General features: G+C 31.9%; 1 protein-coding gene across 2 annotated transcripts; it reads right to left on the bottom strand.

Moving 5' to 3' along the window:
- Positions 1-17: 17 nt before the first annotated feature.
- LOC145755146 (signal peptide, CUB and EGF-like domain-containing protein 2) lies at positions 18-11,511 on the bottom strand. Of its 2 annotated transcripts, XM_082571362.1 has the most exons (21): positions 11,078-11,511; positions 9,598-9,738; positions 9,267-9,395; positions 7,210-7,326; positions 6,259-6,375; positions 6,005-6,070; positions 5,621-5,737; positions 5,399-5,521; positions 5,089-5,205; positions 4,548-4,670; positions 4,172-4,474; positions 4,006-4,092; positions 3,539-3,646; positions 2,857-3,069; positions 2,566-2,742; positions 1,818-2,015; positions 1,479-1,619; positions 1,198-1,404; positions 780-932; positions 604-683; positions 18-534 (listed from the first exon to the last, which is right to left on the bottom strand). In XM_082571362.1, the coding sequence occupies exons 1-21, from the start codon at positions 11,139-11,141 to the stop codon at positions 379-381; spliced, it is 2,937 nt and encodes a 978-aa protein (XP_082427488.1). In that variant the 5' UTR covers positions 11,142-11,511; the 3' UTR covers positions 18-378. The 2 variants fall into 2 exon arrangements, with proteins under 2 accessions (XP_082427488.1, XP_082427489.1); XM_082571363.1 differs by lacking the exon at positions 6,005-6,070.
- Positions 11,512-17,017: the final 5,506 nt, after the last annotated feature.

Below are 17,017 nucleotides of genomic sequence, written 5' to 3'. Positions count from 1 at the left end.
TTTTGTTTTATTGAAAAAAATGAAGTAATAATAATACATGGCAAATAGTTTTGCAAAAAAACAAGCAATTTTAATATAAAAAGGAACAAAATTTTTTTGGAGCTATAAAAAGTTTGATCTTCATAGTTTAAAAAATATCTTTAATAGTGTAAGAAACCTGGATGTATTTTGAAACTTATATATCTATATTTTGGTGATATATTTATATAATAATAAAGGGGAACTTTATGTTAAGGCAAGCAGTTAAGTACTTTGGCAGAAAAAAGTTAAAAAATACAAAATTTTGGCATTTTTAATACAAATAAAATGTATAAAAACTACATCAAAAATATGAAAACCACTCTTTCTGTTATACTATATAAACTTTCAATGGTAAGTTCACGGATTTGGATAACTAAAAGCATCATACACTTTTCTCCTTAAAAATATCATAAAATCTTCGGGAAAAAGCTCTTCTTTATGTTGATTGATCACTTCAAAATATTCCTCTGGCTCTGCGAGAACTGTTAACAGAGTCCTCCGTAACCTCTTGTTCTAATAAAGGTAAGTATAAATATAATTAACATATGGTTAGATTGGGTTGGTAACTGTAATAGTATTTACCTTTAAGATATCATGAAAATGATTAAGTGCTGAAAGTCTTCCATCTTTGACAATACTTTGAATTATTTCGTCGTAATTTTCTAAAAAAAGGCCAAGTTGTAATCTTAGGACTCTTGATGATTTTGGTGGTGATGCTATTTCAAATAATGTTCTAAACACTTGTATATTCAACTTACCATCATACGTGACGTAAGGTATCTGAAATCCTTTTGAACAATTTTGTTGATTTGATTTAAATTCGATAAAAACCCGTCTAGATCTTACAGGTAATGGGTCAGGGTTAGTTAAGGTTTGGCAAGTGTTAAATATGATACCGGTGCCACGTGATCCTGAATAATTAATCATATTTAAATATTATCAATAATATTTTGCTTGAATATATTGGTAAAAACGTTTTCTACGTGAGGTCATTGTTTTATGTTACCAAAGACAAAAAGCTTTACACTTTGTTGAGAGGTAGTTTATTTATAACAGTATAAGCTATCTGTGAACTGGAGGTAAATTAAGTTTTACCATGTTTGATCCGTGAAATGGGATTTTCATATCCCGAATAAAGATAAATTTAAAAAAAGACTTTTAAAAACCGAAATGAACCTGATGTTTTTCTTTTTCTCATTGTAAAAATATCTCCACAATTATCCCCGAAAGGAAGATACACCTCCGGGATAATAAACAAAAACTTCCTCTTGCTGGGGGCTCTAAGCTCCCACTCACACCGGGAGTTTATGGGGTAATTCCCGGGGTAGTTTGGGGACTCGATGAAACCTGATTTTTCTCCGATCACCCCTCCACATTTTTGCTCTAAAAAAGTTGAAGGGTAGTAGATCCAACAATAACATTTAAAACTAGTTAATGGAATACGTTTATTAACTTACGTTTGCAATCTGATAGCAAGGATGAGGCATCGTAATCCGTACTTGTGTCGCCAGGGCACGAGTAACAATAGGTTTTGCTAGGACTGGGCTGGTAAAAACCTTTAGGGCATCTTCTACAAGAATTTCCGTTTTGAAAATGACCTAAAAATACATTTTATAGCAGTTTTAATATTTGTTTTGCGGGGTTACGTATCTTCGTCGTTGTGATGGTGAAATTAAACTTAAAAAATTATCGCTCAAGAGTTTAATTAACTAAAATTAATGAACAAAAAGGTGCTGTTAGATTGGTCTGTCGGGGCTTAAGTTGCCCTTTGTAAATATTAGTACAAGGATGTCTACCTCTGGTGCATCTAGCTCCGATAATACAGTCCGTAAAATCCGTTGAGCCAATTCTTCGAGTTGTCGACGTTTCAGGGCAGGAATAGCAGCTGATTCGGCCCTTATAGGGTTGATAGCTTCCTCTAGGACAAGACGTACATGGGTTACCATTAGGAGGGTGTAGACCGTCTACTGAGTAATGTCCAGGAAGACATTGTCCTAAATATTGAAAATTATAACTTTGTAGTAAGTAAATGGTGCTAAGCTTTGTAACGCTAAAGCTTAAATACTTTTAGTACTTTAAAGACTATACTTTAGTTCTTTTAATGCCTCCTTTACTTTATAATCAACATGTTTCCAATGATACTGTTTTGCAGTGGTAGTACTTAACACAAATTGTTTTATGTAACTTTTACGGTACGCGCAAATTATTACTTTAACAGTCTTATTTTTAAAGGCTATTATCAACAAGTGATCCTATTTCTGTTATAAGTGTAACGATATTGGACTGGCATTATCTACTTTTTTTAGTCATGTTCGTACACCTTCTATTTCTTCTAGTCACGTGTTTACGCCTACTGTTATCTTTATTGTTTGCGAGTTGTGTTTTTTGTATGTAAGCTTTTTTGGACTAGTTCTTTTTAAGTGTTGAATGCATATTCTTATTTTTTGTGTATTTATTTAATTTTATTTGAATAAGCTTACATAAGATTGTTATTGTATAAATAAAGATTGAACCCAAAACTCAATACGTTACATAAGCAACTACCTTGACATTCTTGCACACTCGTTTTTGGCCCCAAATTGGGGTCAGGAGGAAAGTGGGCCATTTTCATCGGGCAGTTTTCGCATGAGAATTGACCGGGTTTGTCCTGATAAGTTTTAGGAGGGCATATTGAGCAACCTGACGACGAAATATTGAAGAAATGTCCACGGTTACAAGGACCTAAAGCACAAATGGTAGACTAGTAAAATAGGATACTATTTTGCGATTTAAAATGACAGTAAAGTAATGTAATAGTGCGTTTAAAATTATTTTATGTTAAGTAAATACACCTACTGCACATCCTGTGGCCCGGGTTAGGCGTTCTCCCCAATATACATCCATTCCCCGAGGCCAGAGGTCTTGCTCGTTCGCTAGGTGGTGATCTTGAGCGTACCCTAAGGTTACCGGTTGGTGTTCTTAGTTGAAATTGTTGCCTTTGTATCGAGTTTTTAATCATCCTGATTCTGCCTTTCACAACTTTACGAATGCATTTTTTTCTGCAGTTTTCTGCAGTAAAAAGATAACTTTATAAATTAAAAAGATATACACATGCAAAAAATAAACCTTTTTTTTTTGTATATAAATTTATCCTCGATGTGGGAAAGTCGAATGCGCGACTTAAAAATGGAGTAACATGAGTTACTCCGACCCAGTCTCGAGTTACCTGTGGCAGTTTGGGATATTTTAGAATATAATTGCCCGATAATTATGCTGCTGATTAAGTGCTGGCTCAGCAGGAGTTTATACTGTTTATAGCGCCTTACTCAAGAGCGCTACAGCATGAGAGCAGTAGGGATTGAACATACGACCTCATGTGTGGTGTAGCAAGTGTTCTTACCACTACACCACACTTTAAAAGCATTCTATAAATCACGGCGTTACAAAAGAAGCCTGTCGTTTAATTTTTAATGTTTTTAATAACTCCATTTTGTGAGACTCTTATGGTTTCAGCTTTTTTATTTTAAGATATTCTTACTAGGTAAGTAGATTTGCATTTCGACAAACAACTTCAATCTTGGTTTCGATCTTTTTTTTTTCTTCAAAGCTCTGCATTTTAGTGCGAAGTAGGTGAAATTTATAAGACCTAAACAAAAAAAGTTATTTGGCATTTTTCTTCCTTGTAAATTAAGTTTAAATCTTAAAACAAACGGCAGCGTGGTGTAGTGGTAAGAACACTTTCTACACCACCATAAGGTCGTGGGTTTAATCCCCACTGCTCTCATGCTGTAGCGCCCTTGAGTAAGGCGATATAAACGGTATAAACTACGCATAGCCAGCTCTTAAACAGCAGCATAATTACCGGGCAATTATAATCTCTATAATATCCCAAACTGCCACAGGCAACTCGAGACTGGATCGGAGTAACTGATGTTACTATATGTTTAAGACGCGCATTCGACTTTCCCACATCGAAAATAAAGATATACATAAAAAAAATCTTACTTGCATCTCCAATTAGTTCGATGCGGCCGGGGAGTAACCGACAGGAATCCGTAGACATTTTAAACGAGATGAGCTTTAAATTATTATCTGAAACGAATTGAAACAACTTAAAATAAATAAGCAAAAAATTATTTTTTTGTTATTTGGATTTAAAAAAAAGTTGTACCGTAGCATATAGGTAGTGTTGTGTTTCTGTTCAATGTAGGTGGTTGCCATGGGAAACCAGGTGGTTCTGACCGTCTTTCCTTTTCTACTTTTCCCTTTTTTCTTTTTTTCGATGATTTTTTTGACATCTTTTTCGGGGGCTGTGTTAATAACGTACCGCAAGTGAGCTCATAGGTTGGTATCGCGGGACTTAGTATTTGAAATTTCTGCCCGATCATGCATTTAAAGATGCACTTTTTCCCCTTGCACGCCGCAAACCCCGCGTAAAGTTTCTTTTTAAAGCGATTGTGGCATCTCGTATTAGCTGGAAAAAAAAGTTTGGTTAATATTAAAAAAATAGGTTTTCAGCGTTTTTTTTGAAACAAACTTGTACTTACGAATACAATCTCTTTGATTCCAGAGGAGTTTAAATCCAGTTTTACATGAGCAAAAATAATCGCCTTTCAAGTTGTTACAGTAATGAGCACAACCTCCATTATTAACAGCACATTCGTTTATATCTAAATACATAGAAGAATTTAATAGTTTAATACTTGTGGGTAGAACAATCTTATATAAAATATCAAATATTTTTCACACTTGGCAATGTATAATAATTGAGTAAATCCCCTCTCATAAGTACTGTAACGTTTATTTGCCTGATAGTCTTTTGTATGAAAGCCGTTTTTAATCTTATATTATTTTATTGCGAAAGGTTCACAAACAACCGTTCACAAGCTTGTACCACGAATACTAAATATCATCCATTGCAACGTTTAACTAATAAATCACGTGATATAGATAACAGTGTAAACACGTGACTTGTGGTGTAAACACGTGACTAGGAACAGATAACACTTAGCGTAAACAAGAAAATGGCGGTTTCGTTACAGTACAGTAGTAGCCCTTAAAAACCATTTTGAATATTCTTATTCTTACCTCCACATCTTACTTGTGAGAATAGTTGGTAACCACTTGGACAACTGCAAGTAAATCCACCGATTGTGTTTGTACAACTTCCTTGACAAGTGTCGTTTAATAAACACTCGTTTATATCTGTATGAAACGTCATCAAGTTGTAGTTTTTTATTTTATTTTTTTATTTATTGCGATAAAAATTTTGGTTTAATTTCGTATAAACTTTCGTGCATTTTTCGATGTTGTAATGCTCTACTCTAACCCTTAACCAGTTGACTTAATTTTTCGCTGTTTTTGGTAACAATGATTTTAATTAAAGCAAATTTCTTACCAACACATGAGGTACGGTCAGAAGCAACCTTGTAACCTTCTGGACATGAGCAAATGAAGCTTCCCTGATTGTTTCTACATTCAACCTCACAACCACCATTATCTGTCGTACATTCATCGATATCTGTAATGTTCAAGCATTAAAATATGGCAAAAGTATTATTTCAGACCCTTGTACTAGAGTTAGACTTAAGGTCTTTTTTTGTCTTTGTTATATTTTTACCTTCACAAGATCGGTGATCACTTTGTAGCACAAACCCTTGGGCACATGAACATTGTCCGCCTATTGGAGTATCCTCGCAATCCGCAATACATCCACCGTTATTAACTGCACACGACACTGAAACATAATTATATATATTAAACAGTATTTGCGTTAGCGCAAGATGTCGCTGCAGAGCAATTAAACTCGTTAGTACTCTGTCTATTGTTTAGGTAAACAGGATTTGTTGTATAAAAGAATGTAATCTAATAAATTCAAGACGTTTCGGGTGGGTAAAATTACCATATACAATTTGTAAGAAGCAAATGTTATGTTAGTTTGCGCCAAGTCATGCTTTGGTTAAAATTCAACACTTTACTTTAATCTACTGTATATAGTTTTTACCTGCTGATCTTCGATGCCGAAATTTATTGTAAAATTGCACAACTTTCATGACGTCATACGTATATCCTATATTACGAAATATACATCAATATCACTACTATAGGCTTAGTTGTTATAATAAAACTTGTTTATTATATTGCTTGCTAGTTAATGCATTAAAAACAGCAATTATTAAAAGCAAGGCAAGCATTTAAAAAGCCTTAATCGTTATTTCTATTAGCCTGATGCAGATATATGAAATATTTTAGCTTTACCTGCACAGCTGGTCATATCAGACTGTAGAACGTAGCTGCTTCTGCATGAACAGAACGAAAATTCTGAAGTTTCTTGACAAATGTGATCACAACCTCCATTACCGTCTGAACACAATCCTGCAATTGATTTATAGGATAAATTATTGGTAAAAAATATGTTTTTATTCCATTTATTTATCCTTGATGTAGGAAGATCGACTTAACGACCAAAACATAGAGTAACACCAGTTACCTTGATTATGATTGCTCGCTAATTAAAAGCTACTAATATAAAGAAAAGCGTTATTAAGTATAAATAGTTTCGTAAACTATCCAAAATTTGTTTTGCAAATAAAATTCTATTTTAAGTGATAATACTGTAAAGTTATGATGGATTTTAAGGTTAAGCACCGCGTAAGGAATGTAAACATTATCTAACCAAGTATATCAATCATCTGTACACATATCTGTCAACGGATGCAAAATTTACCCTTATTTTGGCTCGTAACATTTCAACACTTTAAGCCTATCCGCATGACAGCGCCTTAAATCGTTTTTTGTAAACGGGTTTAACGATTAGAAGGGTAATTGTAGCTGGCTAGCTTGCTATAGGAAACATAACACGGCACTAATTTGACACGAGCGAACAAGGGTTGAGATCTATTTTGACGTTTTCAAGTACATCTGTCAAGATCTCTCCGCGGTCAATTAGCGCTGCACGTGTTCTTATTTGCGCTTTTTTTAATGCGTTTATGCATTCCGTAAACCCAATAACCAATATTGTCAATTATGAATTCAAACTACTTTATAAAATGTGCCAAAAATATAACCACAAGAACTTAGAAATTAATACCTTTCTATAAATGGTTTGCACTACACAGTTATTCGTTACAATTTGCAGAATTTGGTAAATAAAAACTAACTTTACTGTAAATGAAAATGTCAAATTTGTTAAAATCATTAGTAACTTACTTATGCAACTTCGGCCGTCAGAGTGTAATCTATATCCGTTAAAGCACTCACATGTCCTTGTCGAAGAATTGCAAAAATGTTGGCAGTTTGATGAACATATTCTGGCATGATTTGGATCTAAAAATATTAACAAAACATAAGGTTTTATAAATGTTTAAAATTACTATAAATTGGATTTCTATTTTCTGTTTGGAAAGTTTTTTTATATTGTGGTTTTATTTGGATTGATTGGTTTTGACGTTTACTTGTAACAGATGTTTTGAAAGAATATCAGACCGCAATGACATTCAAAAAAACTGTTTAATTCTCAGAAATTTTCCAATTTAAAAAAGTCAGGAGAAACAAGAAAATGCAAATTTATAATTTTCCCAACAAGATTTATTTAAGCCCCAGGCATCAACAACTTCTTAATTCAATTAACGGATTGAAAGTATAAAGTTGAGGTAATTCAATATGTTGACAAGAAACAGATTTAACTTGATAACGAACCTTGGGACTTTGACATCAACTTAATTTGTTTAAGTTCCAATTTGTAATTTGTTTAAAACCAAATTATTTTAAATTTATACATAAATACTTCTATCTATATGCAAAATTTAATCAAAATATTTTTAAGTATGTTAATATCACTTTTGACATGACTTAGCTTGTTTGATAATGCCAAATCATGACATTGTAAATTAGATATTTTTTTCCACTTTTTGTCGATTGTCTTTGTATTTAAAAATAGCACTGAGTTTCTAAAAATCACTGCTTATGTGTAAGCATGCAAAACACGATGTGCTAACTTATTTTGTCCACAAAGTCAAGCCGTAAAGTTCACCCTTTAAAGATAATATGTCGAAAATTGAAAGGAAGTTTGTGTTGTGTGTTTTAACGCTATAAATAATTAGAAAACCTCGCTTAAAAGCGTGTCCAAAACGTGTTTGGTTCCAAAACAACGGCGTTTTTAATGTGTTTTTTTACTTTTGACTGACAGGTTGTTCAAGGCTATAGGGGAACATAAAGTTCTAGGTATTTAAGTTCTATGCATATTTGTGGTAAAGGTAATTATTTTAAAAGAGGGATCAGCGTAATCATTGACTTAATTTTTGTAAACCTACCAATTTTTTCCCACAAACTTTTAATACATTTTAATATCGTTACAAGTTTTAAAATTTTAAGAAGCCTGTAAAATCAGAACTCCTTTATACATAAGAATTTATTGAGATTTAATGTAAAACAAACGTCAGTCAACGTTCACATATTTACCTTGATTTTGTTAATGGTTTTCTTATGTTTTTGCAACACAAATAATTACAAAATAATCAACGTTTAATGTAAAGTCTTGAAGCAGGCGCCATAAGTTATGGGAATATAGGTCAAAACAAACTTATTAAAGTTTCTCAAGGTCCAAATCCAAAGCCACGCGTCATAAAAGTGTGCTTTATGACGTCAGTCTGGGATAAGTGGTTTTATTGTGGATTTAGAAGCAGTAGTTTCCTACCTGCCGCCGTCTACTTCTGTTATTTACATTGGCATTCTTACAAGTGTGCACAGTGATTAGAGTTTTGTGTGTATTTAACAGCCCCACCTAATTTGCTTTGAGGGTGAATACTAACTACGTCATAAATTCTGACGTCATAGTTCGAGGTCTAGACCGCTGGGATTACTGAATACACAAATGAACACGGTTTGATGTGGATTATTAAGTTTAAATGGAGAACGCTTAACGGAAGACTTAATCCGAATATAGCGTGACATGGAAAGTATATTAGTCATATTGGGTAAACATGTAATATAAATTTAATAGTGAGTTATTTATCTTTTATATGTTATGTTAAATATACATTGCAAATTTGTCTGGTTTCGCCCTTTCTGTACCCTATAAGCAAGCGACTGTGATGACAAATGTGATGGTTAACTTTATTTTACAAGTCTAGTCGTCTGATCACCCATATACGTTTGTATTTTATTTCTATTGTAAAATTACTGACTTTACATTTTACGTCTAATAAATATCACCAACTTCACCCATATATTGGTTTAAAAATAAATATTTTAAAGAACAAGATTACCTTTTCTTTGACACGATCTTCCATCTGGTTGTAATTGAAACCCAGATCTACAAGAGCAAATAAAGGAGCCTTGAATATTGGTACAATCATGATCGCAAATACCTTCTTGTGTGGTACATTCGTTTACATCTATGTTAAAAAAGGAAGTTTAAAACGTAAAGTCGCTTGGCTTGCTATTATATATTTATTAGTTAAAAACTCTTAAAAAAAATCATTGAAAAATACTTAATAGAATAATTCGAATACAAAATATTTCATGGTCAAATTTTGTGGTTCCCAAATAATGGCTCGGGCACCGTTTAATCGAGCCCAAAAGCACCCGGATACGAACCTTGGCATTCTCTAGTTCGATGTGAAATTTGGAATCCAGTAAAACAAGAACAACGAATTTGCCCGTTTTGTTCACTGTTACATAATTGTGCACAACCCCCGTTTTGCCAACCACAAGTTTGCTGTATTGTCGGCGAAATGTCTAAGAAAGAATAACAAAAGTTATGGATTGTTTAACATAAGGTAAGTGATATAAATGTCCTGAAATACTTACATTACGTTGTATGACACTGTTTTTTATTGCATAAAATATATTTGGTATAAATACAACATTAGCGTCTTATATATAAAAATATATATAAATATGTTTTGTGTAAAATATGGGCATTGAAGTAGTTGAGTGGTTATAAGCCTAACTTAAAAAGTTATAATTTATTGGCTTGTTCAAAATTTTGCTCAGCTTCTTTTTAGCTTATGCTTCTAGCTTACGCAAAACGTACATTTTTAGGAAAGCGCTTTTACGAAAAACGCGTGCGACGCACTTGCGCTGCAAAGCATATAAGTATCACAGTTGTTTAAGGAATTTTAAGCATTGTGAATTTTACAATTAACTTATTATTCTTCCAATATAAACATTAGACAATATGCGATTGTCTATTGATTTCTATTGTTACAGTAATTGTTACTTGTTTAATTGTTGTATTAACAATAAAACAAAACAATTTGTCTAAAAATTAATTTTAATATTTTTTTATTTTTAAACATGTTTATTTTATATTCATGATACATTTTTAAAGAATTTGTCCCACCAAAGCGTTCATGTAGTTAGATTTATTATTTGTTATAAACAGTCGTAAGTTGTGTACCTTTTTAGGTCAAAAATTAGACTAAATTTAAGTTTAAGTCCAGGTTCTTATGAAAAGGAAACGGGGCGGATTAGGACCGTATAAAGTTTCAACACTTATCCTATTTAACTTAACTCTAATACCGAAATTAAACAATTTTTAGGAGAGAAAATGATTTAGTTTCGCACGAGTTAATTTCTATATTCCTATCTTTATATAGAATATAGTCTATAGACCTTAGATTCATAAATACCAAACATTATTTTAATATATTAATATTTTTAGAAACAGATTTAATAATATTTGTAATTTTCTGGTAATGATGTTTAGAATTAGTATTTTGATGTTTCGTTTTTGATTAAATATTTTGCCTAGTTATTCCTTTAGACAAAATGATTATTTTGATGTGCATTTCACTTGGCTGACTTGCGAACAAAAAGAGCTTAAAGAGTATAATCTCCCTAAAAATATGCTTTTGTTAACCGTTGTACCATGGACTTAACACGACTTTTTGAGATTCTTAGTAACGTCTAAAGATATATGTATATAAATACTAACATTATAATCCTAAAATTTTTTAAACTTTGTAGTTTTTTAAATATTTGTTAATTGTCCTGTTGTTGTTGTTGTAGTTATGTTTACAGCCTTAGTATAAACGAATATTAACCATTGCTGATTGATAAACTTTGTGCTTACCTTCGCTTTTTGTCTTTGATGCTTCGATCATTGTAATCAGAAAAGTAAACACATAAAATCTCATGTTGTCTTATTTTCTTAAGTTGTCTATTTGTCCAGGCGCGATCTATCTTAAGTGGAAAGTTTTAAAAATTATTCCAAATCCAGTTATTGCTCATTTATTTGTTCGTGAATTTAATTCTCACTCAGACTTTTAAATTTTTTTAACTTTTCCTCTGGGCTCGTTGATCAAATGATTTTTTTGAGTGGGAGTATTTCGATAACCAAACTTTTTTCTGCTCTCCTCCTGTCAATCAACAACAACCCATAATTCGATGGTCACGTGACATCAAAGTGCGTCACGCTTGCTTACATCTACACACAGACGCCCAGGGTTCAAAGGTGAAAGGTCACGTGCTTCGCTGTTTGTGATAGTGTGAGGAAGGAATTACATAATGTTTCACTAAATTTAATATAGATATAAACCTATAAAGTAAGAGTAAATTTTGCTAAATACTCTGCCAAAGTCAGCCTAGTACACCTACAGAGTATTAAAAAAATCCCTTTCATTTTCTTCTCAATTCTGACTAAAACAGACTTATTTTTGAAGTGTAACCTCTAGTTAACTTTCCCTACTGACTGTAAGTCGATTACGCTCTACTGTAAGCGCTTACTAAACCCAAAAGAATGGTATTGTTCGTTGGGACAGGGTCCAAAGACAATTTTTATTTGATGTCTTCTCGTGTATATTTAAAAAACAAAGTTTGTCGGTAGAGCAAGGAGGTGTGCCGCTTCGTTCGCACGTAAGTTTGTTTTAGAATTTTTGTTGTTTATTCTTGCCAGTGAAAAGTTGAAAACAGAAAAAAACCACAGACTGACATTTGCACTACTCTATAGACCGATAACTACTGGTCAAGAGTTCATTTATTACGCTATGAGAGAACAATATGAACGTTTTCCCATTAAGTAAAGGTTTTGTATATAGATTGACCGACTTCTGCAGTGTCACAGCCCAAAGTTCAGCCTATAACTGTTTTAAAGGCGTTCTAGTTTGCATAACCTTTAAATCATTACAACATCGTAAGTTCACTTCAAGTGGATTTAACTCCTACGTTCGCTGCGGTTATTGTTGTTCGCAATACGCGGTCGCCGATAACGTTGACCGAATTTTTTTAAATATAAAATTTACGTAATTTTGCTGCGGTAAAGCATCGACATAAAAACAGTTTGATTTTTTGGACGAAAGTTTCCCACGAATCGCTCGGTTTGAGTCATTCCACCTGCTGTGGTGACGTCACAAATGTTGTATTATTACGTCACGCTTGAACGAGCGACGGCTTTAAAAATCTACATGCTTGTCAAAACGTCTGATTTTTCGACAATACATGAGTGATGACGTGTAAACGAAAATTTAACCGCTTCTTAAAATGCCGTTCAGAAAATCATTACAAATCGTACTTGGATTTATACTTGAGACTCTTTAGCAACGAATGTCAATTTTTCCGTATACTCTAGCCTTTAAAATTCTATGAAACTTGAACTAAGGGTTGAAGGGGCATCCTTCGGCTAAGACCAGCTTATGTAGTTGGGTTAAATGTTTGGGTAAAAGTAAAGAAAAGGATCTTAATAAATACTTATGGATTAGGTTGTGTAAAGGGTTCTTTAATAAGTGAGAATCGGCGTGGAAAAATAAATTTCTCCTTAAATTGAATAACATTACGGAACTAACAAAATTTGGTTTATTTTTGAAAAAGTATCCTTGTTCAAATTTCTTTGGAATTACAAAATTGAAATGTTTTAGGTTTAAAGATAAAATTAATTAACTTCCGTGATTCTACAATAACTTGGTTATAGTCGTTTAAAACTTTTTATTACTTTTATATACTCGTGTTCTGCTAAATCAAAGGGAGGCTGAACTTGAGTAAAGTTTATGAGCCAAGGTTATCTCCCTCATAAACCTCTTTACACACAATTGATTTATGGTTAATATAATGTAGGTCACAAAAAATACGTATTACTATCATCTTATGGTATTACTGATAATAGAAATATTCTTATCTGTTAATATAAAGTTAATCAAAAAAGGATAACGACTTGCTTGTTGTAGTATAGAATGAGTCATACACTGTCTCTATTGTAAGTTAAGTGCTGGAAAACCACATCTAATAACTTCCGATATTCTCCACTTGACTTCTTATTTACCACCAACTAGTTGAGATAAAATTAATTTCTGATCTAAACTCTGTCGCTAATTTTTACTACATTTCAAAAAGTTTTAAAGAAATATTCTTTACGTTTAAATATGGTTATTGTTAATTAGTTTTTTAATTATTTTCTGGCATTATGTAAAAGAGGATCTAATCTATATTAGGCTTTTTTTAATTTTCGTTCCTTTGCATTCGAAAAAAAATGATTGCGTAAAAACCTAGGTTAATTATTTAACTATTCCTTGAACTTAAACACGTTTAATGAATAGTAAAACAATCTTACAACCTAGCACAATTTAGCGGTAAATTTAACATTAATCACTACCCACAATGACATATAATCGGTTGTTGGCAAACATCGGTGCGAATGAATAAACAAAATTACATCCGTACTATGTTTAAGTTACCCCGATATAAGGTTATTGTTTTTATTATTATTATCTTAGGTTGATGGTGTTTGTCTTTGCGAGTTTAAAGTCTAAGTCTGGGTTAACCAAAGGTGGTACAGTGGTTGTTAATTTATGTAAAAGCTTCTTTGAAAGTTATAACGTTGTTAAAGGTATAAAGAAGTGTTAAAGATATATTTATTCTTAAAGTAATTGTTTATATATTTGATTTGTTTATATTTATTCGTTCTGTGTTTTTGATAATTTTTAAGGTCATTTTTAATTGTAAAAAAATACGTTTGTGATCTAACTGTAAACTTTGAGTTGCCGATAAGGAGGCTCGAACACTAGACTCCTTGAGCGTAACTCAAATAGCTTTTTGGCATTACCTAGTGGTTGTTTTAAAAGCTGTTTTCAATAAACCTTTACATACTAAAACCATATTGATATAGTTACATTTAAATTGACAGCTTTGTAAATTTTATTTGTATACATTATTTTTATATGAATTTTGTTAATTGCAGATAAATATAATTAAGATGAATACATATTTGGTGAATTTTAAAATCATTTTATTCTTCTGATAAAATGAACTCTCTTTCAAATTGAATTTTCTGCCTCGGTCTCGCAAATGCAACTTCCATAACTCCTTTTTCTTTGTCGTTCGGTTCTCTGCGAGTATCATTCCATGGTATAAGGGCTAAGAAAAATTGATATGTGGTTTTAGTATTGATGTATATAAGCAAACACTTTTCTGATAGTTCTGTTCTTGAAGTATCAAAATAAAAAAAGGGTTTCTGCCTTGTAAATTTTAAAAATTAACAGCGTACTCATAATTTGTTAAATACAGCCTACCCAATTAAAAAGTAACAACTGTCTTATATATTATGGCTAAATTTTGCCTTTTATGCTAAGTTTGTTTTCTGCAAAAAATTAAAAAAAAAGGTACAACAAACGGCTCAGAAAGGGCAAAATAAGGTTATTTTCCTATGTCTGCAGCATATGAACTTCGACGATGACGTCGTGCGTCACGTGACTCGCGAGCGTAGGGCTTTTCCCTATTTACAATATTTATCTTTAAAACCCGATATCTCAAAAACTACTTGACCAATTTTTAAAATAATGGTATCGTCGTGCAAGTTGGAAAAATTCTAACATAATTTAAAAAGAAACTCTGCGATCACACTATCTCTTTAATTTATTACCACAATATTACTTATGTTTTTTGGCAAACCTTAAAAATTTGAATTTATTTACCGTTGTGACCAGCCAGGTTAAATGAACCCACAACAGTTTTAGTATTGTCATTCTTTCTTAATAAGCGAAATTCAATAAATTTTATTGATAACTCTTCAATTGTAAATCCTTTTAACACGAAGCATTGTTGAAAACTAAAATAAAAACAAATTTAATTTTTATTTAGTTAAAGGTTTGTAATAAGAATATTAAAGTATTGAACAGCATATAAATATTTCTATGCTATGTTTTTAGAGTAAATTTAAAACAATGCCTAAAACTATAAGTTTTTTTTATATATACTTGCAAGTCATTTTCCATGTTGTTGCTTTCTTATGAGTTTTCAACGATCTTTTTCTCTCGTCGTAATCAGGATAAATATAAGCCTTTACCTGAACTTTTTGATTTTCTCCGCTTTTCAGAAACTTGGTCTCCCCGATAGTTATTACTAGCTCAGGTAAATCTCCTCGTTCTTCGTCCAAGTCCGGTTGTAGTTTGTCTAGGAGGTTCTCGTCTTTTTGTCGGTATATCGTGACCTCATTCGGGCTAAGGCTGTGGTGTAAAAGTTTGTGTTAAAGACCGATGTATATTGTGACCTTATTCGGGGATAGAATGTGGTGTAAAAGTGTTTGGTAAAGACCAATATATAACTTGATCTTAATCGTACATTGGTGATAAAGTATTTTAAATGTCCAATGTTTTAACATTTACGTTAAGTAATATATAGTTTGCATATCTGAAATACTTCACCTTTTATAAGTATCTCTTTCTTTTCCTTTGATTTTTGGTTGAACTGGAATAAATTCAATTGACAGTGAGCAGGTTGGAGGCTAAAAAAAGGGAATTTTGTTTTTTATTGATCGTTTTTTAAATTAAAGTAAATGTGAATTATATTTTAAGGTATTTGGTTAACTTTTCATTAGCCTTATTATATTGAAATTATTTGTCTATTAATTCTTTAATAAATGGCATTTAACTTACACTTCTTCTTTCTTTTTGCTTTTTCGAATCTTGCAAATCTTTTATTTTATCCAACTCATCGTGATATTGTTTCATAAATTCACTTTGTGTAACATGGCCCAAAGAAACTTGGTATTTTTCATTTATTTCGTTTTGCCTTTCTTTCCATTCATTCGGGAAGGTTTTGCGATATAACTTTGCTTTTGCCAGCAAGGTTTTCGGCTGTTTTGCTTGCTTTGATTTGGGAAATTTTTTCGATATTCGTTTGATAAAATTGGATTTTTTGGAGAAAAATCGCTCGGAAAAACTTGGCCTTGATTCGTTTTTCTTTTCTTCTTCTTCTTCGATAAAAATGTCGTCAAATGCTTCATCGCTTAGGCTTGGGTTTCTCTTTGTTATTTTTGTGTTTTTATTTGTTATTAACTGATCAGTTTCGGAACCAGAGTTATTTTCGTTTAAATTTAAACCTTCAGAATCGGTTAAACTATCGGAAAAACTAACCTTTTTCGAACTTTTTCTGGACTTTTTACCAGTTATTAAACTCATTTTATCGAAATGTTTTTTTCAAGTTTAAAACTAACTTTTAGTTGTTACTTCAGTAATAGCAGAGGCCCGTAGTACAGACATGCTTACATATTTTGCTCTAAATAAAACGGTTTTATTTATAAAATTTAAAAACAAAGATCGCCATTTTATAAATAAAAGTAATTAACCAAGTTATGCATATTTTTTTTCTTTTAATTAAACCATATTTAATATGCTGATTTAAATAGTAAATATTTATGGATTCTTAATTCTGCTCTTAACTATTATAGATATCAGTACAATGTAACATAGCCATTGAAAGCCTGAATAAAAACTTAGATTTCAATGATTTGTTTACGTTTTTGTCAAGCCTGCAATATAACATTAACTGGATTTTCCAAAACATCTGATCATTTATCACGAATTGAAAAGTTTTTCGATTTCTCGTGGCATTCGTTTCCGCTTTAAATGCGAAAGCGTTTATTTTAGTCGAAAGTTGTAACGTTTTTGGGATTAAAACTTTTTACTTACCCTTGCCTTATGTATAGTGACATTTAAAAAATATTATTGGCATTTAATTTCCATTACATTGTTAAAAAAAATTGGCATATCAACCAAAATCAATTTAGAAAATGAAGAATTTTCAT

The sequence above is a fragment of the Corella eumyota genome, chromosome 6 (genome assembly GCF_963082875.1).
Source record: "Corella eumyota chromosome 6, kaCorEumy4.1, whole genome shotgun sequence".
Taxonomy (NCBI): Eukaryota; Metazoa; Chordata; class Ascidiacea; order Phlebobranchia; family Corellidae; genus Corella; species Corella eumyota.
Note: the sequence above shows the minus strand (reverse complement) of the source record. Positions and strands in the feature narration are given on the sequence as shown.

Bases quoted from the DNA above. Each gene is read 5' to 3' on its own strand.
- LOC145755146 (XM_082571362.1), bottom strand. From the start codon at position 11,141: ATGAGATTTTATGTGTTTACTTTTCTGATTACAATGATCGAAGCATCA. The intron at 2,016-2,565 runs GTAGTTGCTTAT...TTCAATATTTAG, and splicing joins GAGTGTGCAAGAATGTCAAG to GACAATGTCTTCCTGGACAT. The intron at 1,620-1,817 runs GTAGACATCCTT...ATGTATTTTTAG, and splicing joins CGGAGCTAGATGCACCAGAG to GTCATTTTCAAAACGGAAAT.